This window comes from Mustela nivalis (assembly GCF_964662115.1).
Source record: "Mustela nivalis genome assembly, chromosome: 1".
Lineage (NCBI taxonomy): Eukaryota > Metazoa > Chordata > Mammalia > Carnivora > Mustelidae > Mustela > Mustela nivalis.
This window is the reverse complement of record NC_139020.1, coordinates 153,767,380-153,785,200: the sequence shown is the minus strand read 5'-3', so window position 1 is coordinate 153,785,200 and position 17,821 is coordinate 153,767,380. Positions and strand designations below refer to the sequence as shown.

At 35.7% G+C, this 17,821-nt stretch overlaps 1 protein-coding gene across 2 annotated transcripts in view; it reads right to left on the bottom strand.

The window, feature by feature from the left end:
* The window catches only part of GOLGA4 (golgin A4), a 121,685-nt gene that overhangs the window by 80,538 nt on the left and 23,326 nt on the right, over positions 1 to 17,821 (bottom strand). For both annotated transcript variants that reach the window (XM_082745337.1, XM_082745336.1), the window contains one exon: positions 9,743 to 9,808. In XM_082745337.1, the coding sequence (XP_082601463.1) occupies positions 9,743 to 9,808 (66 nt within the window). The remainder of the gene's footprint in view (positions 1 to 9,742; positions 9,809 to 17,821) is intronic.

Sequence of the window (17,821 nt, the reverse complement as noted above, 5' to 3'; positions counted from 1 at the left end):
CTGATGTTAGAAATAGTAATAAGCTGTTATCTTAATTAATTTGAATAACACATTCATTTGATTAGTAACAATGAAAAATAGTATAATTCAACACGTTGCTTTAAACTGCATTTCTGTTCAGGTGACAGCAGTTAGTATTTAGCAGGTGTTTCCAATAAACTCATTCTCATTAGCAGCACAGGGTCACCTGCAAGGACCTCAGCAGCCAGGAATGAATGCTCAGAGAAGACTTGAGGACATGTGTGGGCAAAGATTACAGGAAAACAAAAAGAGTCTCTTTAGTATACAATTTTAAAAAATCAAACCAAGAATACTTTACTCAAGGATTTTAGAGATTTAGTAATAGTATTAGGTAAGGTGGGAATAAGTAAGAGGGGATAACATGCCCTACCCTCTTCATATACACAGATTTATCACAGGCTGTTTGTAATAGTTAAAACTGGAAAAAACCCAAATGTATACCACTAGAGGATATATTATATAAATTATGATATATGAAGGGAGGTACAAGACATACTATTAAATGAGAAAAATCAAGATAGAAAACAATATGCATACTGTGAACTAATTTTGATTTAAAGCAATTACATGTACTTTACAATATACATACATATGTGTAAACATATGTTTATGTTCACACAAACACCCTTAGAATCAGGTCATTAAGAATAAACACCAAAAGTTAACAGTGAGTGATTCTCCATGGTAAAATTTTGGGTGATTTTTCATTTTCATTTTTATTTTTTTGTACTTTCTAGGTGGTTATTTTTTTCCATAATGTCTAAGTTTTACCTGTATATTGGAGGAGGGGGGAGATGGAGAAAGTCTTAAGGAAGAGGACAGACCCTATGCTCAAAAACTCTGAAGAACTACTTTACTGATATTCCATTACTAGCCACTTCTGACCTAAGCCAAAACGTGCTTTTCACTTCACAGAGATAGTAAGTTGCCAAGACAAGGTAAAGCAAGTTTGAATAACACTAGAGATAATGTTTTAGGGTCAGCCAAAAGCTAAAGAACAACGTCAAAAACATGTATTTGCAGAAGCTGATACACTTAATAACTGCCACCTCCACCACATTTGGAAGTAACATGTCTGAGTACAGCAATTCAGCCTGTGGACTGTCAAGTAAGGGTGCCTGAGTTCAAACCCTGGCTCCACCACTATGTTCTACATGACCTTGACCAAATCCCTTTACTAGTCTTATTCCCCCTCTGTAAAATGGGGATGATAAAAATAATTATATGACGATAATAGTCATACCAATCATCTCATATGGATGCCACAAGGACTAGTGAGTCATTAATACATGCAAAGTGCTCACAGTATAGCAAATACTCAATAAACATTAGCAATTATCAATAATACTAGAGAAAGGAGACTAAAATAAAAAACAAAGTAACAAAAAAGAATGTCATATACAAGCTTATGTGACAGACTCTTCTGATTAAAGGATGTGGTAGCTAAGACCACAGGCTATGAAACCAAGCATCTTGGGACCAAGTCTTAGCTCTACAGCTTACTGGCAACATAACCTTGAGCAAATGACTTAACCTTCCATGACTCTGTTTCTTCATATGTAAAATGGGGATAACAACTACACTCACCTCACAAGGTACTTGTGAGGAGTAATAAGTCAATACATATGCAGTATACTGAAGTATGATTGGGTTAAGGTGAACAATATATACTGGCTACCACCTGATAACCCAATCTTCCTTTCTTTCTTTTAACCAGACCCCAGTTTTGTTCAGAGTCACAATACACCCAGGTAAGAACATTCACTTTCGCAAATACAGATTAAAGCCACAAGAGATACCACTGCATATCCACCAGAATGGCTGACATCAAAACTACGGAAAATACCAAGTATTGGTAAGGATGTGGAGCAGTCCACTTTAGAAAACTATCTGTCAGTATTTACTTAAACTGAACACCTATACACAATCTGAATCAGCAATTTCACTACTAAGTATATACTTAATAGAAATACATAAATATGTCCAAGAAAAGACAAACTAGAGTTTATAGCAACCTTCTTCAAAATAGCCCCAAACTTGATGCTACTGTTGATGACTATGAATCACCAAATGGATATATTGCAGTCTGTTCACCAATGGAATACTAGACAGCAATGAGAATGATTCACAACCACGACAATATAGACGAATCTCATAAATAAAGTATCAAGCAGGGGTGCCTGGGTGGCTGAGTGGGTTAAAGCCTCTGCCTTCGGCTCGGGTCATGATCCCAGGGTTCTGGGATCGAGCCCCGCTTCAGACTCTCTGCTCAGCAGGGAGCCTGCTTCCTCCTCTCTCTCTCTCTCTCTGCCTGCTTCTCTGCCTACTTGTGATCTCTGTCTGTCAAATAAATAAATAAATAAAATCTTAAAGAAAAAAAGTTTCAAGCAAAAGAAGACACACACAATAGTACCCATTTTTATCCTGTTTACCTATATTTCAAAAACAGGCAAAATTAACCTAGATGTCAGAAGTTACCCTTGGGAGTTAAGAGCGGGGAATAGAAGGGAGCAAAAGGGCTTTCAGGATACTGATAATTTGTTACTTGATTACTGTTACTGTTACTTGATTTGGAGTGTTGGTTACAAAGTTCAGCCAATAATGTACACTACTGTCCAACCTTTCAGTACAGGTATCATTTTCTTCATAAAAAGAAATATGGTTTCAGTCCTTGTCTTCAGTCTTTCCTCCTGTCTAGAATGAAGATGTACTTCTTGGAGGCCAACTTGTAATTGTGAGGGTGAAAGGCAGTGGCAAGGATGTGGGGGGGACAAGAGGCTAAAGGGAGAAGTGCCCTTAATCCTCAGGCCCTCTGATATGTGAAAAACTCAACTCTCACTGGGATGCCAATTGTTGTCAGGTTTCTGACACCAAAGACATTCACGGATTTATAATTCATTTTTGAAAAAAACTTTGAAGGGGAGCAGAGAAGGAGAAATGTACACACAAAAATAAATGAGAACATCAGAGTTACTTTTAATTCCTTTCTGTCTCCCATTTGACCCTGTTTTCAACCCCTCCTTTTATTCCTCTAACACTCTTTTTGTGTTTCCCTTATCCTGTTTCAGCTGGATACCTGCAGCAGCCTTGCGTTCCCTTGCCTCTAATCTCTTACCCAATCTGTCCTATTGTACTGCCACCACCAAAATGTCTTCCTAAAACACCATCCAGATTATTTCATTCCAATTCTTAAACTGGGTTCCCATTTAATATAAAGTTCAAATTCCTTAGCTTACATTCAAGGATTCCATTTCCCAAAACCCTTTTCTCTTTAAATTCACCCTTCCACGTACCAAAAACTTGAGTTGTAACAGGCAACTTCCCACCCCAAAACAAATGCATCATTGTGTGCCTCTGTACCACTGCCCATAATTTCCCTGCATAGGAAAATCCAGACATCCTTCAAAACTCAGCTCAAATGTCAGCTCTTCTAGGAAACCTAAGATCTCACTCATCAGAAATAACCTTTCTGATGGCCTTAGCTTTTACCAGAACCATTACTGGAAGTAACCATTACTTACTTCACTCTGACTCACCGTTAGTTACTTACATGCTGGTATAACAACTGAATTGTTTATGCCCCAGAATAACTACAGTGACATCACAGCACAGTGGTTAAGAACACAGACTCTGAGGGGCGCCTGGGTGGCTCAGTGGGTTAAAGCTCTGCCTTCGGCTCAGGTCATGGTCCCAGGGTCCTGGGATAGAGCCCTACATCGGGCTCTCCACTCAGCGGGGAGCCTGATTCCTCCTCTCTCTCTGCCTGCCTCTCTGCCTACTTGTGAACTCTGTCTGCCAAATAAAAAAGTAAATCTTTGGGGCGCCTGGGTGGCTCAGTGGGTTAAGCCGCTGCCTTCGGCTCAGGTCATGATCTTAGGGTCCTGGGATCGAGTGCCCCATCGGGCTCTCTGCTCAGCAGGGAGCCTGCTTCCCTCTCTCTCTCTCTGCCTGCCTCTCCATCTACTTGTGATTTCTCTCTGTCAAATAAATAAATAAAATCTTTTTTAAAAAAAAATAAATCTTTAAAAAAAGAAAAAAAAATACAGACTCTGAACCAAATTCCCTGATTTGAATTGCAGCTTTATCACTTACTAGTTTGTAGTTTTAAGGCCTCTGTGTTTCACTTTTCTCATCTATAAAATGGAAATAGTAACAGTACTACCTAGTAGGATTATTATAAGAATTAAATGAATGAAAACACTTAAAATACTTAAAATAGTGTATTATATGCAGCAAGCACTAAGTTTTTCTTTCACTATCTCTGCTACACACACCCCTACCCCAGATTTTACGCCCATTTAGAAAAGAATCCACATTCCCTATCTCTGTCTCAGCCACAGTGCTTTCCACAAAGCTTTGCTTAGTACACATTTGTTCAGTTATGTCTTAATCTATCAAAATGATATGATGACCTATCTATCATCATAGTATATCTTATACTATGTCATCAGTTATGTCAATCTATCAAAATGATACGATGATCTAATAAGAGATATTTAAACATTCAATGCTTTGGTCAAAATGAGATGTATCAAACACATCATTCTACATATACAGTATATGCTATTCTAGAAATCATCATCAAGTATGCGTACGCAATCTGTAACAGTCAAAAAGAAAAAGGAAGAAATGAAAATACACACCACAAAAAGATTTCTACAATAAAGTTTCGTAGTTCTATTCCTAACAGTCGAAAACTGGAAACAGCCCAGGTGTCCATTAGCAGGTAAATAAACTGTGCAGTATCTATTCAAAGGAGTCCTAAACAGAATAAAAAGGAACAAACTACTGATAACCACAACAATATGAATGAAATCTCAAAAACACTCTGGTGAGTGAAAGAAGCCTTCTACAAGACAGTGCATATTACATACATGAGGCCACTTATATCAAGTTCTTAAACAAGCAAAACTAATCCATTGTACAGTGGGGAAAAATTCTAAGAGATTAGGAGGGAGAAGAACCATAAAGGAACTTTCTAGAGTGTTGATAACGTTCTATAATTTGTGTATGGGTGTAGCATATGGGTTTGGCATATACATTTGTTAAAACTCAGTTAATGTACACTTGAGGATTGTGTATTTCATTTAACATAAAATTTACCTCAAAAAAGGATACAATTCAGTAAGCTCTTTGACATCAGTCTTAGCAGTATTTTTTTGGACCAGTCTCCTCAGGCAAGGGTAACAAAAGCTAATATAAACAAATGGGATTACATCAAACTAAAACGCTTTTGCACAGTGAAAGAAACCGTCAACAAAACGAAAAGGCAACTTACAAACTGAAAAAGATATTTGCAAATCGTAGATTTGATAAGGGATTAATATCCAAAATATATAAATAATTTATGCAACATAAAAAAAATTTTTTTATAGGCAGAGGACTTGAATAGACATTTTTCCAAAGACGGGCAGATGGCCAATGGGCATGTGAAAAGATACTCAACATCGCTAATCATTATGGAAATGCAAATTGAAACCACTACAAAATAATCACCCTCACAGTAGTCTGATTGGCTATTACCAAAAAGACAAAAAAAGGCAAGTGTTGGTGAGGATGTAGGAAAAAAGGGAAGCTTGGTGCACTGTTGCTGGGAATGTAAAATGGCATAGCCACTATAGAAAAGAGTACGGAGGTGCATCAAAAAGTAGAAATTGAAAATAGAACTACCACACAATCCACCAATTCCACTTCTGGGTACTTATCTGAAACAAACAAATGAAAACACCAACTCAAAGAAATATATGTATCCTTGTGTTCACTGCAGCATTATTTATACTAGCCAAGATACTGAAGGAACATCTAAGTGTCAATCTAAGTATCCTATTGGTGAACTGATAAAGAAGATGCAAGATATATGTTATATACATAACATATATATAATGAATATTATAGAAATATTTACATAAGAATTTTACTTAGTCATGTAAAAAGAATGAAATCTTGCCATTTGTGACACAGATGGACCTAGAGGGTATTATGCTAAATGAGATAAGTCAAACAAAGAAAGCCAATGTCTATGACTTCACTTATCTGTAGAATCTAAAAAATATATATAAAACAATACAGACTCAAAGACAGAGGAAACAAATTATTGGTTGCCAGAGTGGGGAGGGGTCTGGGGAACAAGGCAAAATACATAATGAGAATTAGTAGGTAGAAACTTTCAGTTACAACAGAAAGAAGTCAGGTAGATGTAATGTACAACATAAGAAACACAATAATACCACAATAACTTTGTGCAGTGACAGATTCTGTTAACTAGAATAATCATGGTGATCATTTCCTAACTTTAATATAAAAATATCAAATCACTATGATGAACACCTAGTATGAAACTAATGGTATATTGTATGTCAATTATACTTCAATCTAAAAAAAAAATCTGGGCAGAAAACGATCTTTTAATCAGATAAATTAAATTTTCATCACAACTTATTACTATAGAACCTCTGGGCTGTGTATCATTAGTAGCTAGATACATAATTATACCACTAATTATACCTCTGAAACTAGTCAGTTCCATATCAAGTCAGCTCCATAGCAAATTTGACTTAACTTGTATTTTTAACTTGAGAATTAATTCTTATATGTGGTATTTCCCTTCTCTCTTCTTAAAGTATTAATACTTAAATACAAATATTGAACTCTGATTAATAATGTACATGCTAAATGATTAGGGGGAAGGATACTGTGGCCTGCAACTTACTTTGAAATGCATCAAAAACGTAAAATGGATTGAGGAGCTAGATAGAAGAATGTATACGGGGACAGATTTGTGACAAATCAAGTACAGTAAAGTACCAATGGCAGTTATCTGGGTGGTAGGTACAAAGATGCTCACTTTAAAGTTCTATTTCTCTGTATGTTTGAAAATTTTCATAAGATACTGTGATGAAAAGAAAAAAGAAATAAACGCTTGTTATATCATCATATTATGTGCCAAAAACCAACTGATTTACGTAGGATGTCTGAGCCAGTAATAAGGGAATCACAGGCAGCTATGTTTACTAACTCTTGGGCTTGCTTTATACCATCTCGTCTCTTCTACCTTGGTGTCAACTCTTATTTCCTGCTGCTGTCAAGATGCCCAATCATAGTAAGTTTCACCCCCTTTAAGAAAATACATTATTCCTGGGGCGCCTGGGTGGCTCAGTGGGTTAAGCCTCTGCCTTCGGCTCAGGTCATGATCTCAGGGTCCTGGGATCAAGCGGCTCTCTGCTCAGCGGGGAGCCTGCTTCCTCCTCTCTCTCTGCCTGTCTCTCTGCCTACTTATGATCTCTGTCAAATAAATAAATAAAATTAAAAAAAAAAGAATATACATTATTCCCAATTTGCTAATAACAGCTAAAAACCAACTTGTCAGGTGTGTTTAAAAATGGACTCTGAGGGGCTCCTGGGTGGCTCAGTGCGTTAAGCATCTGCCTTTGGCTTAGGTCATGATCACAGAGTCCTGGGATCGAGCCCCGCATGACATTCTGCTCAGTGGAGAGCCTGCTTCTCCCTCTCCTTCTGCAGCTCCCACTGGTTGCACGCACTCTCTTTCTCTCTCTCTCTCTGTCTCTCTCTCTCAAATAAACAAATAAAATCTTTTACAAAATGTTTGAAAAACAGACTGAGTAAAGGTAAAGGCATCTCCCTTGTTTTAAGAATCAAAAGAGATCATCTATGTAAAATGTTTAACAATGCCAGACACATAGTAAACACTCAATAAATACTACTTTATTATTTTTTAGAAAAATAGTTGGTTTTTTTAAAGATTTTTTTTTATTTATTTGATGGAAAGAGAGATCACAAGTAGGCAGAAAGGCAGGCAGAGATAGAGGAGAAAGCAGGCTCCCCACTGAGCAGAGAGCCCAACATGGGACTCGACCCCAGGACCCTGATATCATGACCTGAGCCAAAGGCAGAGGCTTAACCCACTGAGCCACCCAGGCGCCCCTAGTTGTGCTTTTTTAAGAAAGTTCGAAGTCTTCAGTAGGCTTACTTCATGAACATTATGCATGCTCATTCTTCACCTTAATGAAAACTTAAATTTCTCCTGAATGTGTCATAAAGCTGGTTGTCATTAATCCTAGTTTTTGCATTCATAAAAGTATTAGTCTTTTTGGACTACAAGAGAGGAATATAAGCTTTTTATATTTTTTATTATGTTATGTTAGACACCATATTGTACATCATTAGTTGTTTTTTTTTTAAGATTTTTATTTATTTATTTGACAGACAGATCACAAGTAGGCAGAGAGGCAGGCAGAGAGAGAGAGGAAAGCAGGCTCCCTGCTGAGCAAAGAGCCCAATGTGGGGCTCAATCCCAGGACCCTGGGATCATGACCTGAGCCGAAGGCAGAGGCTTTAACCCACTGAGCCACCCAAGTACCCCACATCATTAGTTTTTGGTGTAGTTTTCCATGATTCATTGTTTTTGTACAACACCCAGTGCTCCATGCAATCCGTGCCCTCTTTAATATCCATTACCAGGCTTACCCATCCCCAACCCCCTTCTAAAATGGAAAATAGGCATTCTAAATAATATTTTTAATAATATTCATTAAAGATCATTGGATCTGTCCAGTACCATTTAGAGTGGTGCATCCAAATATTTTACCCCTACTTCCTGGCACTTATAGAAAATGATATATTTATAGAGGACTTTGAATTTACTAGGGAGTCTGGGCAAAGCCAGGGTCAACAAGCTCAGGGACTTGGACTATGCCTGGAACTTGACCAGCCCCCATGAGGGAATGAGGTTCTCAGTTCACAGAATCTGTTCCTGGCATTTGGGAAGCTTTAATCCGTACATTTGTTAGACAATAGTTTAGAATGGTTAGTCTATGTAATTTCGTACATCATTTAGTTCATAAATTGTCTACATACATGCTCTAGGTTCACAGATTAAAAATGTTTTGCCCTACATTAGAGACTGCTGAGAACAGCCAGGTTAATGATAATATCATTACCAAAGCCAAAGCAAACAAATATTCTTTCAACCACTGCTGCCCTTATGACATTTTTAATAAATTTTGTTTCCTTCTTTTTAGGAAAGAGTCAAAAGAAATTCACCTGAGCTGTATTCCCCAAATAATTTTTTTAAATCAAAGATAACACAAGTTGGTGCGCCTGGGTGGCTCAGTCGGTTAAGCGTCTGCCTTCAGTTCCGGTCATGATCCCAGGGTCCTGGGATCGAGCCCCACATCAGGCTCTCTGCTCAGCAGGGAGCCTGCTTCCCCCTCCCTCTCTCTGCCTCTCTCTCTCTCTCTGTCAAATAAATAAATAAATAATCTTAAAAAAAAAAAAAAAAAAGATAACACAAGTTTTCTAGTAGTAAAAATACTATGCAAACTTTAAGAGAAAACTTTAAGAGAAATCCCATTTCCTCCATATCCCCCCACCTTTTAAATTATGTAACTCAATGTCTTTAAACATAAACTGTCCATATATCTTTTACAACTATAAAATCAGATTCCTTTTGTCAAGAAGTTTTCTCTTCACTGCCATTAATTTTTTTAAATGAGTAACATTGGCATGTAACAGAACTGGTATATATACAATGAACTACTTTCATTTAAAACTGAAGAAAGCATCAACCAATCTGGATTTACCATACATAGTGTATGAAATGTATAGACATCACTATTTCAGTATAAAGCCAGGTTCTAATAATACAGATTGACCAACACTCTGAAATGACTTGCTATTTTCTAAAATAACTTTAGTAACAGACCTGAGGAGTTGTTGGTTCGCTTCCATTAACACTGTCGGGAGATCTCAGGGCTTGGATAGATGCATTCTAAGAAAAACAAAGAAACGTCATAAAGAAAAGGAACAAAAAGCTAAGCTTTTAAAACTGGGAAGAACAAAGACCAGTACCAAGACCTATTAGACACATTTATCAAACAAAATTAGTTCATTTATTAGAATGTTTTCATGCAAGGCAAAACTAGTATGGTGAGTATTTAGAAAATTTATTTTGCTATAACATATGTAACTAAATAGCAAAGATTAGTATGTAGCAAAGTTTATTTTAAACTAATCACATATCTCCCCCTATTATGATGTCCCCAGTTTTTCCCCCATGAAAAAACTAACATCAGGAAATCAATCAGCAAACTTCATTCAAGGAGACAACTACCCAGAAAAAGAAGTAATGTCAAGTGTTCCCTATGATCAAATAATACTCAAAGTTATTTGGGCTAAGACCTAAAAAACATCTTTATAACAAGAAATGGAAATGCTTCATTCATCTGAAACCAGCAATCTAAATGAAATTATTATGGCAATTTTCAGAAAAATTTATAATTAAAAAATCTTCCACATATGAAAGCTTTTTGTTTTGTTCTGTTAGTATGATGAATGGTCTAACTTAAGTGACATCATACTGATCACCCCTTACTGACATTGGTTTCATGGTAATGAATGAGATTCTTTGAGATTCAAAATTCTATACTGCATTCATAATACACTAACCAAAATTAGAGCTATACAAGTAGCTCATGATAAAATAACTTCTAAGTTTTAAACAAAGCATTAGAGCAAATACTAGCCACAATGTTTCAGTAAGTTGGTAGTTAAATTAGACATTTCCCATACATTTCTACAGTGGACCAAGGGTCAAATAACTGACGTGACTTATTCTTAAGTATAAGTGTAAAGGCACTCGGCTTTGCAAATGTTCTCAAATTTTTTAACTCTCATTAGGTATTAGATACTAAGAAATTATTAATTTTCAGGTGTGATGAACATATTGTATTGTATATTTTTAGTCATTATCATTTAGCAATAAATGCCAAAACATTTAGATGGAATAAGGTTTCTGAAATCTGCTAATAATCCCAACAGAGATGGAGACAGAGGAAGGGAGGTGTGCATGTGTGGGTGGGTGGCTAGAGGAGTGCAGCAGTACAATACTGCAGTAAGATGGCCATGAGTTACTAAGGATACTGGGGGATGAGAGAGAGTTCTTATACCACTATTACTACGATTTCCACTTTCAGTTTGGATTTTTCTCTAATAACAACTGAAATACCTTCTTCCTCTAATATAAGAAGAGTTTTGGGTGTGGAGTCTGCTTAAGATTCTCTTTCTCCCTCTCCCTTTGCTCCCCTAACCCCCTGCTTGTGTGCTTGCACAGGCACACACTCTCTTGCTCTCGCTCTCTCTCTCTCTCGGCAAACAAAAAAAGAGTCATCAAATGTTATCAGTCTAAGACATTTTCCTATAAGTTACATAGAGGAGAAAAGTTAGGGGAACATAACTTTTATCTTCCTGTTCTCTGCCATTTCAAAGGATTTCAAGTTGTATATATGGCTATATTTGTGTAGCATGATAAATAATGCTACCTGGCTCTAAAAATAAACTACACTATATACTATAAAATAAAAAACTTACTTTATAGAGTTCTATAAAACTTACTTTATAGAGTTAAAGTAAGTAAAAAACTTACTTTATAGAGTTCAAAAATAAACTATACTATACACTATAAAATAAAAAACTTACTTTATAGAGTTCAACTATTAATTTTCCATATGTTGAAAATTAATAAACAGTTAAATTTATGGAGAAAGGAAATGAAATCGTTCCCTAAAATATTTTAAGTTAGGAGAAGAGTGATTACAGAGTCCATATTCTAAGTTACTTGACACATGACTGTGGTCCATACAAAAAAACCATTCTATAATTATCTGACCTATCACCCTATCAGAAAAACACAACCTAACATTTAAAAACTCTCCCTCCCTGCATACGTATTTCAATATATGTATTATACCATATATTTAAATAAATGAAGAACAATTAGTGAATGCATTGGTTACGTGACCTTGTAAATTTAAATTACATACCTGTACAAGCAAAATTAAAGATTTTGAAACTACCTGAAATGCCTTCTTCATTTCTGCCCAGCAAATTCTCATTTACCTTTTAACTTTCAAATGCAACTTCTTTAATGAAGCTTCATAAGGCTTAACTGAGGGCTAACACATTCCCTATGCCTATATTTTCTTCTATGAAGGTTTAATTCCTTTGTATTTCAAGCATATGTCTCCATACTAAACTATAAATTCTTGGAAAGCAGGAATCCTGTATTTTCATCTTGGTCCCCAGGACTTCTGCCTGACTGGTGGTAGAAGTTCAGTATATGCTTGTCAAATCCTGTGCAGTTACTTCCTTCAGTATGAAAAGACTTCTGAAGTCCTTCTCCCAGAGAGAAGCTAACACATGTCAATACTCAACTGTGACCAATACTTTCTCCTGGAGGCAATTCTAAGACAAGAGAAAAATTCTTCTAATCTAACATGCATTTAACTTAAAAGCACACACAGATTGCCTGCCAGATTTATCTTCAATTATGTTTTGTTCAATCTTTTGACAAGTATTTATTGACTGCTGAGCACTAAGCAATTTTAGAATTTGGGGTCATTTTGCAAAAAACTGAATTAGCTAAAAGTCAACAGCTGATGAACTCATAAGTAGACCCTCACTAAATTTGTATTCCGTTATAGGTTATGCTATAGTTTCCCTTTGTTACATGGAAAGAAATTAAGTCTTTATCTGAACAAAATTCAAATAAGACTAATGAAGACTTTTAGTCTACTTAAATTATTTCTAAATAGTTCAAAAGCCTCTATTTTAAAATCATTAGCATTTCTCACAACAGAAGAGGTCCTTAAATTACTTTTATGTATATGGAAGTGGGCCTCAAAGCAGCTCTTTTTTTTTTTTAGTCTCTGTTATTATAACATGAAATATAAAGTAATATCATTTTGTGTTTTTAAAGAAACTGGTAAGTATCTTTAACTGGAACTCCTGTCTCCTTCTCCAACCAGTTTTGAAAATAGTGAGGTGTCACTTATAGCCAGAACGAAGGAGAAATTCTTTGCCCTAAGATCCAAGCTAGGACATCACTAAAATATTCAGCTGCTTTCTTCTCTAAAACCAAGTTCGGGGTGCCTGAGTGGCTCAGATGGTTAAGTGTCTGCCTTTGGCTAAAATCATAATCCCAGGGTCCTGGGATCAAGCCCCATGTTGGACTCCCTGCTCAGCAAGGAGTCTACTTCTCCCTCTCCCTCTGCTCCCACCCCACTTATTTTCTCTCTTTCTCTCTCTCTCAAATAAATAAAATCTTTAAAAAAAAAAAAAAAAGTTCAGAATGTAATTCAGGATTGCTACTGACTATATGCAGACCAAGGTTTTCCTGGCTGCATGGATTAAGTACAGATATGTTCTAATTTCATCACAAGCTACTTAGTAAATTAAACCAATTCTCATCATTTATAAAAAAACCTGAATCCCAATTCAGTCAGTGTCCAATGCAAAAAAAGCTATCCTTACTGGGTAATCAAACATATCTAAGTTTCCCTAAATTAAGAACTTAATAAGACACATATGAAAACAGTCCACTTTCTCAAAGTGAAATTATATACAAGATTTAAAATTGTATGAATTCAGTCAACTGAAAAATAATGAGATAAGTACTTCCTTTCAGATGTTTAATATATAGAAAACTGGTACTCTCCCAAAATAAGATGTAATTATTTGTTACAGTAGAATCCACCTACCTGCTCAATGTTGTTCAATTATGGATTTATATACAATTTTTTTTCTTAAAATGTGAGTCACATCTTGGCCTCCTACCAATAGTAAGACAGAGATTTCTAGCAATACATACCATGTTTTGTTAATGTGCAAACATTCCCTTGAAAGAAAACTTAGAGTTTACACTAAGTTGAAGGCAGTCTTCACTACATTAATGAAAACAGTGTTATTTTGTTGTTGTTAAAAAGCTACCAGAAAACACACCAGCCATCAGAATTCAGCAATTCACTCTGATTTTTTAAAGGAGGGTTAGCAACAGGGCACTGAAGATGCTTTGAGAGACAGTCAGTGACAAGCAGCATGAGATTTGCTTCTAGAATTACCAAATTACTTTGCTTCCCCACAAAGGGAATGCAGAAAGCGGTGGAAGGACTCACCACACTGTCAGTCTGTGTTTTAGGCTGTTTGGAGGAATCCAAAGCAAAGATAGTATACTCAGAGAGAAAAGCAGGCTCTGCTATCATCCCGGCTAGTAGCTGTCTCATTCAGTGTAATAAGCAGAGGTACAAAAATAAAACAAATAATGAAAAACAGATCACAGTAAGGGCATGTTGCAAAGTGTTCTCTCCATATGGCATACACAACAGTATAATGACCTTGCACCACCGCAACTGCTACCATCTCTCCACCCACAGAAATAACAAGTTGCTGGAAAGGTTAGGAATGGAGAGGAGTTGAGCCGTCTAGAAACTCAAAGCCCAACTTTAACAAATTTGCTTACTGGCATACAAACGATATATGCAACAGCCACAGAAACACACCGCATGTCTGCCAATTTGGTTTAAGAGTCTAACCAGTAAAAACCATACATGGTAAAGAACACAAACCCTTAACCTTTAATGTAACAAATACTGACCATTTTTATACATTCAAAAAGATAGCAGTGAAATTTATAGTGAGGATAAAACACATAAAATTTCAAATAATCATTTATTTTGCACTTAGAAACAAAAATAGTTTTCTCCAATATGTACAAAGGAAACTTTTGAAATTGAAATTCATATAACAAGTTCTAAGGATAAATTCTATTATACTAATTATTTTAAATGTATTCTCTTCTGTCCTTCAGTCTTCAGAAACTATATACACCAAAATATTAATAATCATTATTAGATTTAGAACAAATTACAATTAAAATGAAATTTCCAATGTAAAACAGCTGAAATCTGCATAAGCTCTGTGATGTCACAGAGTTCACCAATGTCAATTCCCCTGTTTTGACAGCATACAATAGTTATACAAGAAAACTTCGGGAGAAAATGGGCAAAAGGTACACAGGTCCTCCCTAAAAAAAATTTAAAACCTCCTGTGGATCTATGATTATTTCAAAACAAAAACAAAAAAACTAATGAAAGCTAAAAAAAAAACTAATCTTCTGGAAATATTAACATAGCAGTTAATGTATATTATGTTATATACTATATATAAGAAAGAACTTTTATCAGAAAATAAATGTTGCACAAGCTTAAGAACTTACACTTTCATCTTAGTATGGTAGAGTTATGGATATGACTACAGAGACTCCACTAACTCTTCATCTGGTCCTAAAAGTTGAGTATTAGTGGTGTACTAAAATGTACTAGATGCCTGTTTGGCTCTGGGCACTCATCTTATCCAAGTTTCTACTCTTGCTGAAAATCTGAACTCTCCCGGCAAACTCAGAAAAGTCATCCTTGAAATGAATGTGATTTTATTTTTTTTTTAAAGATTTTATTTATTTATTTGACAGACAGAGATCACAAGTAAGCAGAGAGGCAGGCAGAGAGATAGAGAGAGAGAGAGGGAAGCAGGCTTCCTGCGGAGCAGGGAGCCCAATGCGGGGCTTGATCCCAGGACCCTGAGATCATGACCCAAGCCGAAGGCAGCAGCCCAAACCACTGAGTCACCCAGGCGCCCCATGAATGTGATTTTAAATGAAGGGCTAAACAAATTCACTCTTCTTAGGCCTCCAAAATTAACATTTGAAATGAAGTCACTCCGTCCCACAACAAAATAATTTAAAATTTCACAGTAAAGAGTATATTTGAAAAAAACACAAAAGCTGATACTCCATATAGAAAAACATATTGACCAAACATTTCAAAGATGGGCCCAAACAACAATTTACACTCCTGCCCCTAGCCCAAGTAAAAGCCAAGTGTATCAAAATTAGTTTCCATTGACAGCTACCTCAAAACCTAAAAAGCCTTTCTTCCCACTCACTGTCCTTGTCATTTGCTTCTTATGCCTATGAAAATCTTACACACATCGATTCCCAAATATTCTCAATCAAATTCTGTCTCAACTCCATATCTCTCAAACTCTATTGAAATTCTAATCCAAATCTATTAAGAACTTAATTCACCTCTTCTGTGGTCCTTAGGTGAAGCCATCAGTTGAACTAACACTGACAGAAGTTCTGTCTAAACATTCATGAAGATACATAAAACTCCCATTAGATATCTGTTGAAGGCTTTTGATCTATCCTGCATGTCTCTTATTCTCTATATATACTTCTTTATCTCTATGAGTTTTCAGTGGAATTACTCAGTATTCTTTTTAAATACCCTAATTTTCCCATGAATTGGGACTTGTCTGAGTTTTTATTCTATATTTTTATATCAATTTTTTTTTTACTTCAAGGATTTCTAATTGGTTCTTTTTCATACCTACTAACTCTACTTTTGTTTTGGTCTGGTTTTCCCCCATGATTTTATCTTCTTTTTCAGAAAATTAATAATTCATGTATCTTATCAAAGATATTTGTTTTTAAAGTTTTTTCTAGACTACTCTATTAATTTGAATTTCATCTAGGATAAATTTATATTCCAATTCCTGTTTTTACTGACTGCCTTCCTAGCATTTGTTTTAGAATTTTCATTTACAGGTTCACTTTGAAGAAGATATTCTCTTTCTCCTTCCTTCTGTACTCAAATCTTTCTTTATCCAGTCAATCTGATTCCCTAGGCTCCAGTTTGAGTTTCCTGTCCTATGGCAATATAGGGGTTATCACGGATTCAGTCACAATAAGCCAAAGTGAGTTTGCTTCAGTTCTTAGTCATGAGGCCTTCCCCTAGGAACAGGAGCTTCTCACAATGGGCCACAGAGAGCTCTAGGCAGCAGTTAGTGAAAGCTTTCCTAAACCTTTTTCACCCAGTGCTGGAGGCACCTGTTCGGCTCCTGGCTTGCAGAACTAAATATGAAGGTCCTAGCCAGGGAAACGAGGAAGAAAATGTTATAAAAAGCAACCAGATTAAAGAAGATATAAAACTACCTCTGTTTAGAGAGGACAACATCTTATACATAGAAAATACTAAATTCTCTACTAAATAACTACCAGAACCTAATAAATGAGTTCAGCAAGGATACAAGAGTAATAAATGAGTTCTGCAGGATACAAGATCAACTGACAAAAAGCAACTTTACTTCTACAGAGTGACAATAGAAACCAAAAATGAAATTAAGACAACAATCCTATTACAGTAACATTCAGAAGAATAAAATACTTGGAAATAAATTTAACAAAAGTAATACAGACCTTATATTCTGAAAAGCATACCTTTTTTTTTAATTAAAGAAGACCTAAATAAATGGAGAAGAAGAGGGAAAAAAGGGAGGAGGGGGAGAAGATAGAAAGCTTCCCAACTAATAAAAACTGATAAAGACAACACAAAAAGAAAAGTACAAACCACTTTCCTCACAAATAGAGCTGGGAGAAATATATAAAACCTAACTATCAAAGTGAGTACAGCAGGATAATAATAATGCAACCTATCAGTTGAGTTGATTTAAGGAATGAACAATTAAGCCAATATTAGGAAGCTTAGTATTAGGCTTAATATTAGGAAGCCTATTAATATAATAATTAAGCTTAATACTAGGCTTAATATTAGGAAGCCTATTAATATAACTCATATCCTATCATTAGACCAAAAGAAAAAACTATGAGAACCGAATAGATACCAAGGCAATTTGATAGGAGTAAAAAACTTTCATTAACCAACAGAGGGTAGGGACAGGTTGTTTCCAATCTACTATCTAACAAAGTAAAAGCATACCAGCTTTGAAAGTCAATCTATTTAGGGGCAAAATTAATTCCAAACTTAAGAATAAATATTTCTTACCCATTACTTTCAAGATACTTCTCAGTTATTTCCTAAAGAACAATGCCTGTAGCCCTTAAATAGAATAAATTTATAAAATGTGCTTAAGACGTATCAAAAGCTGAGAG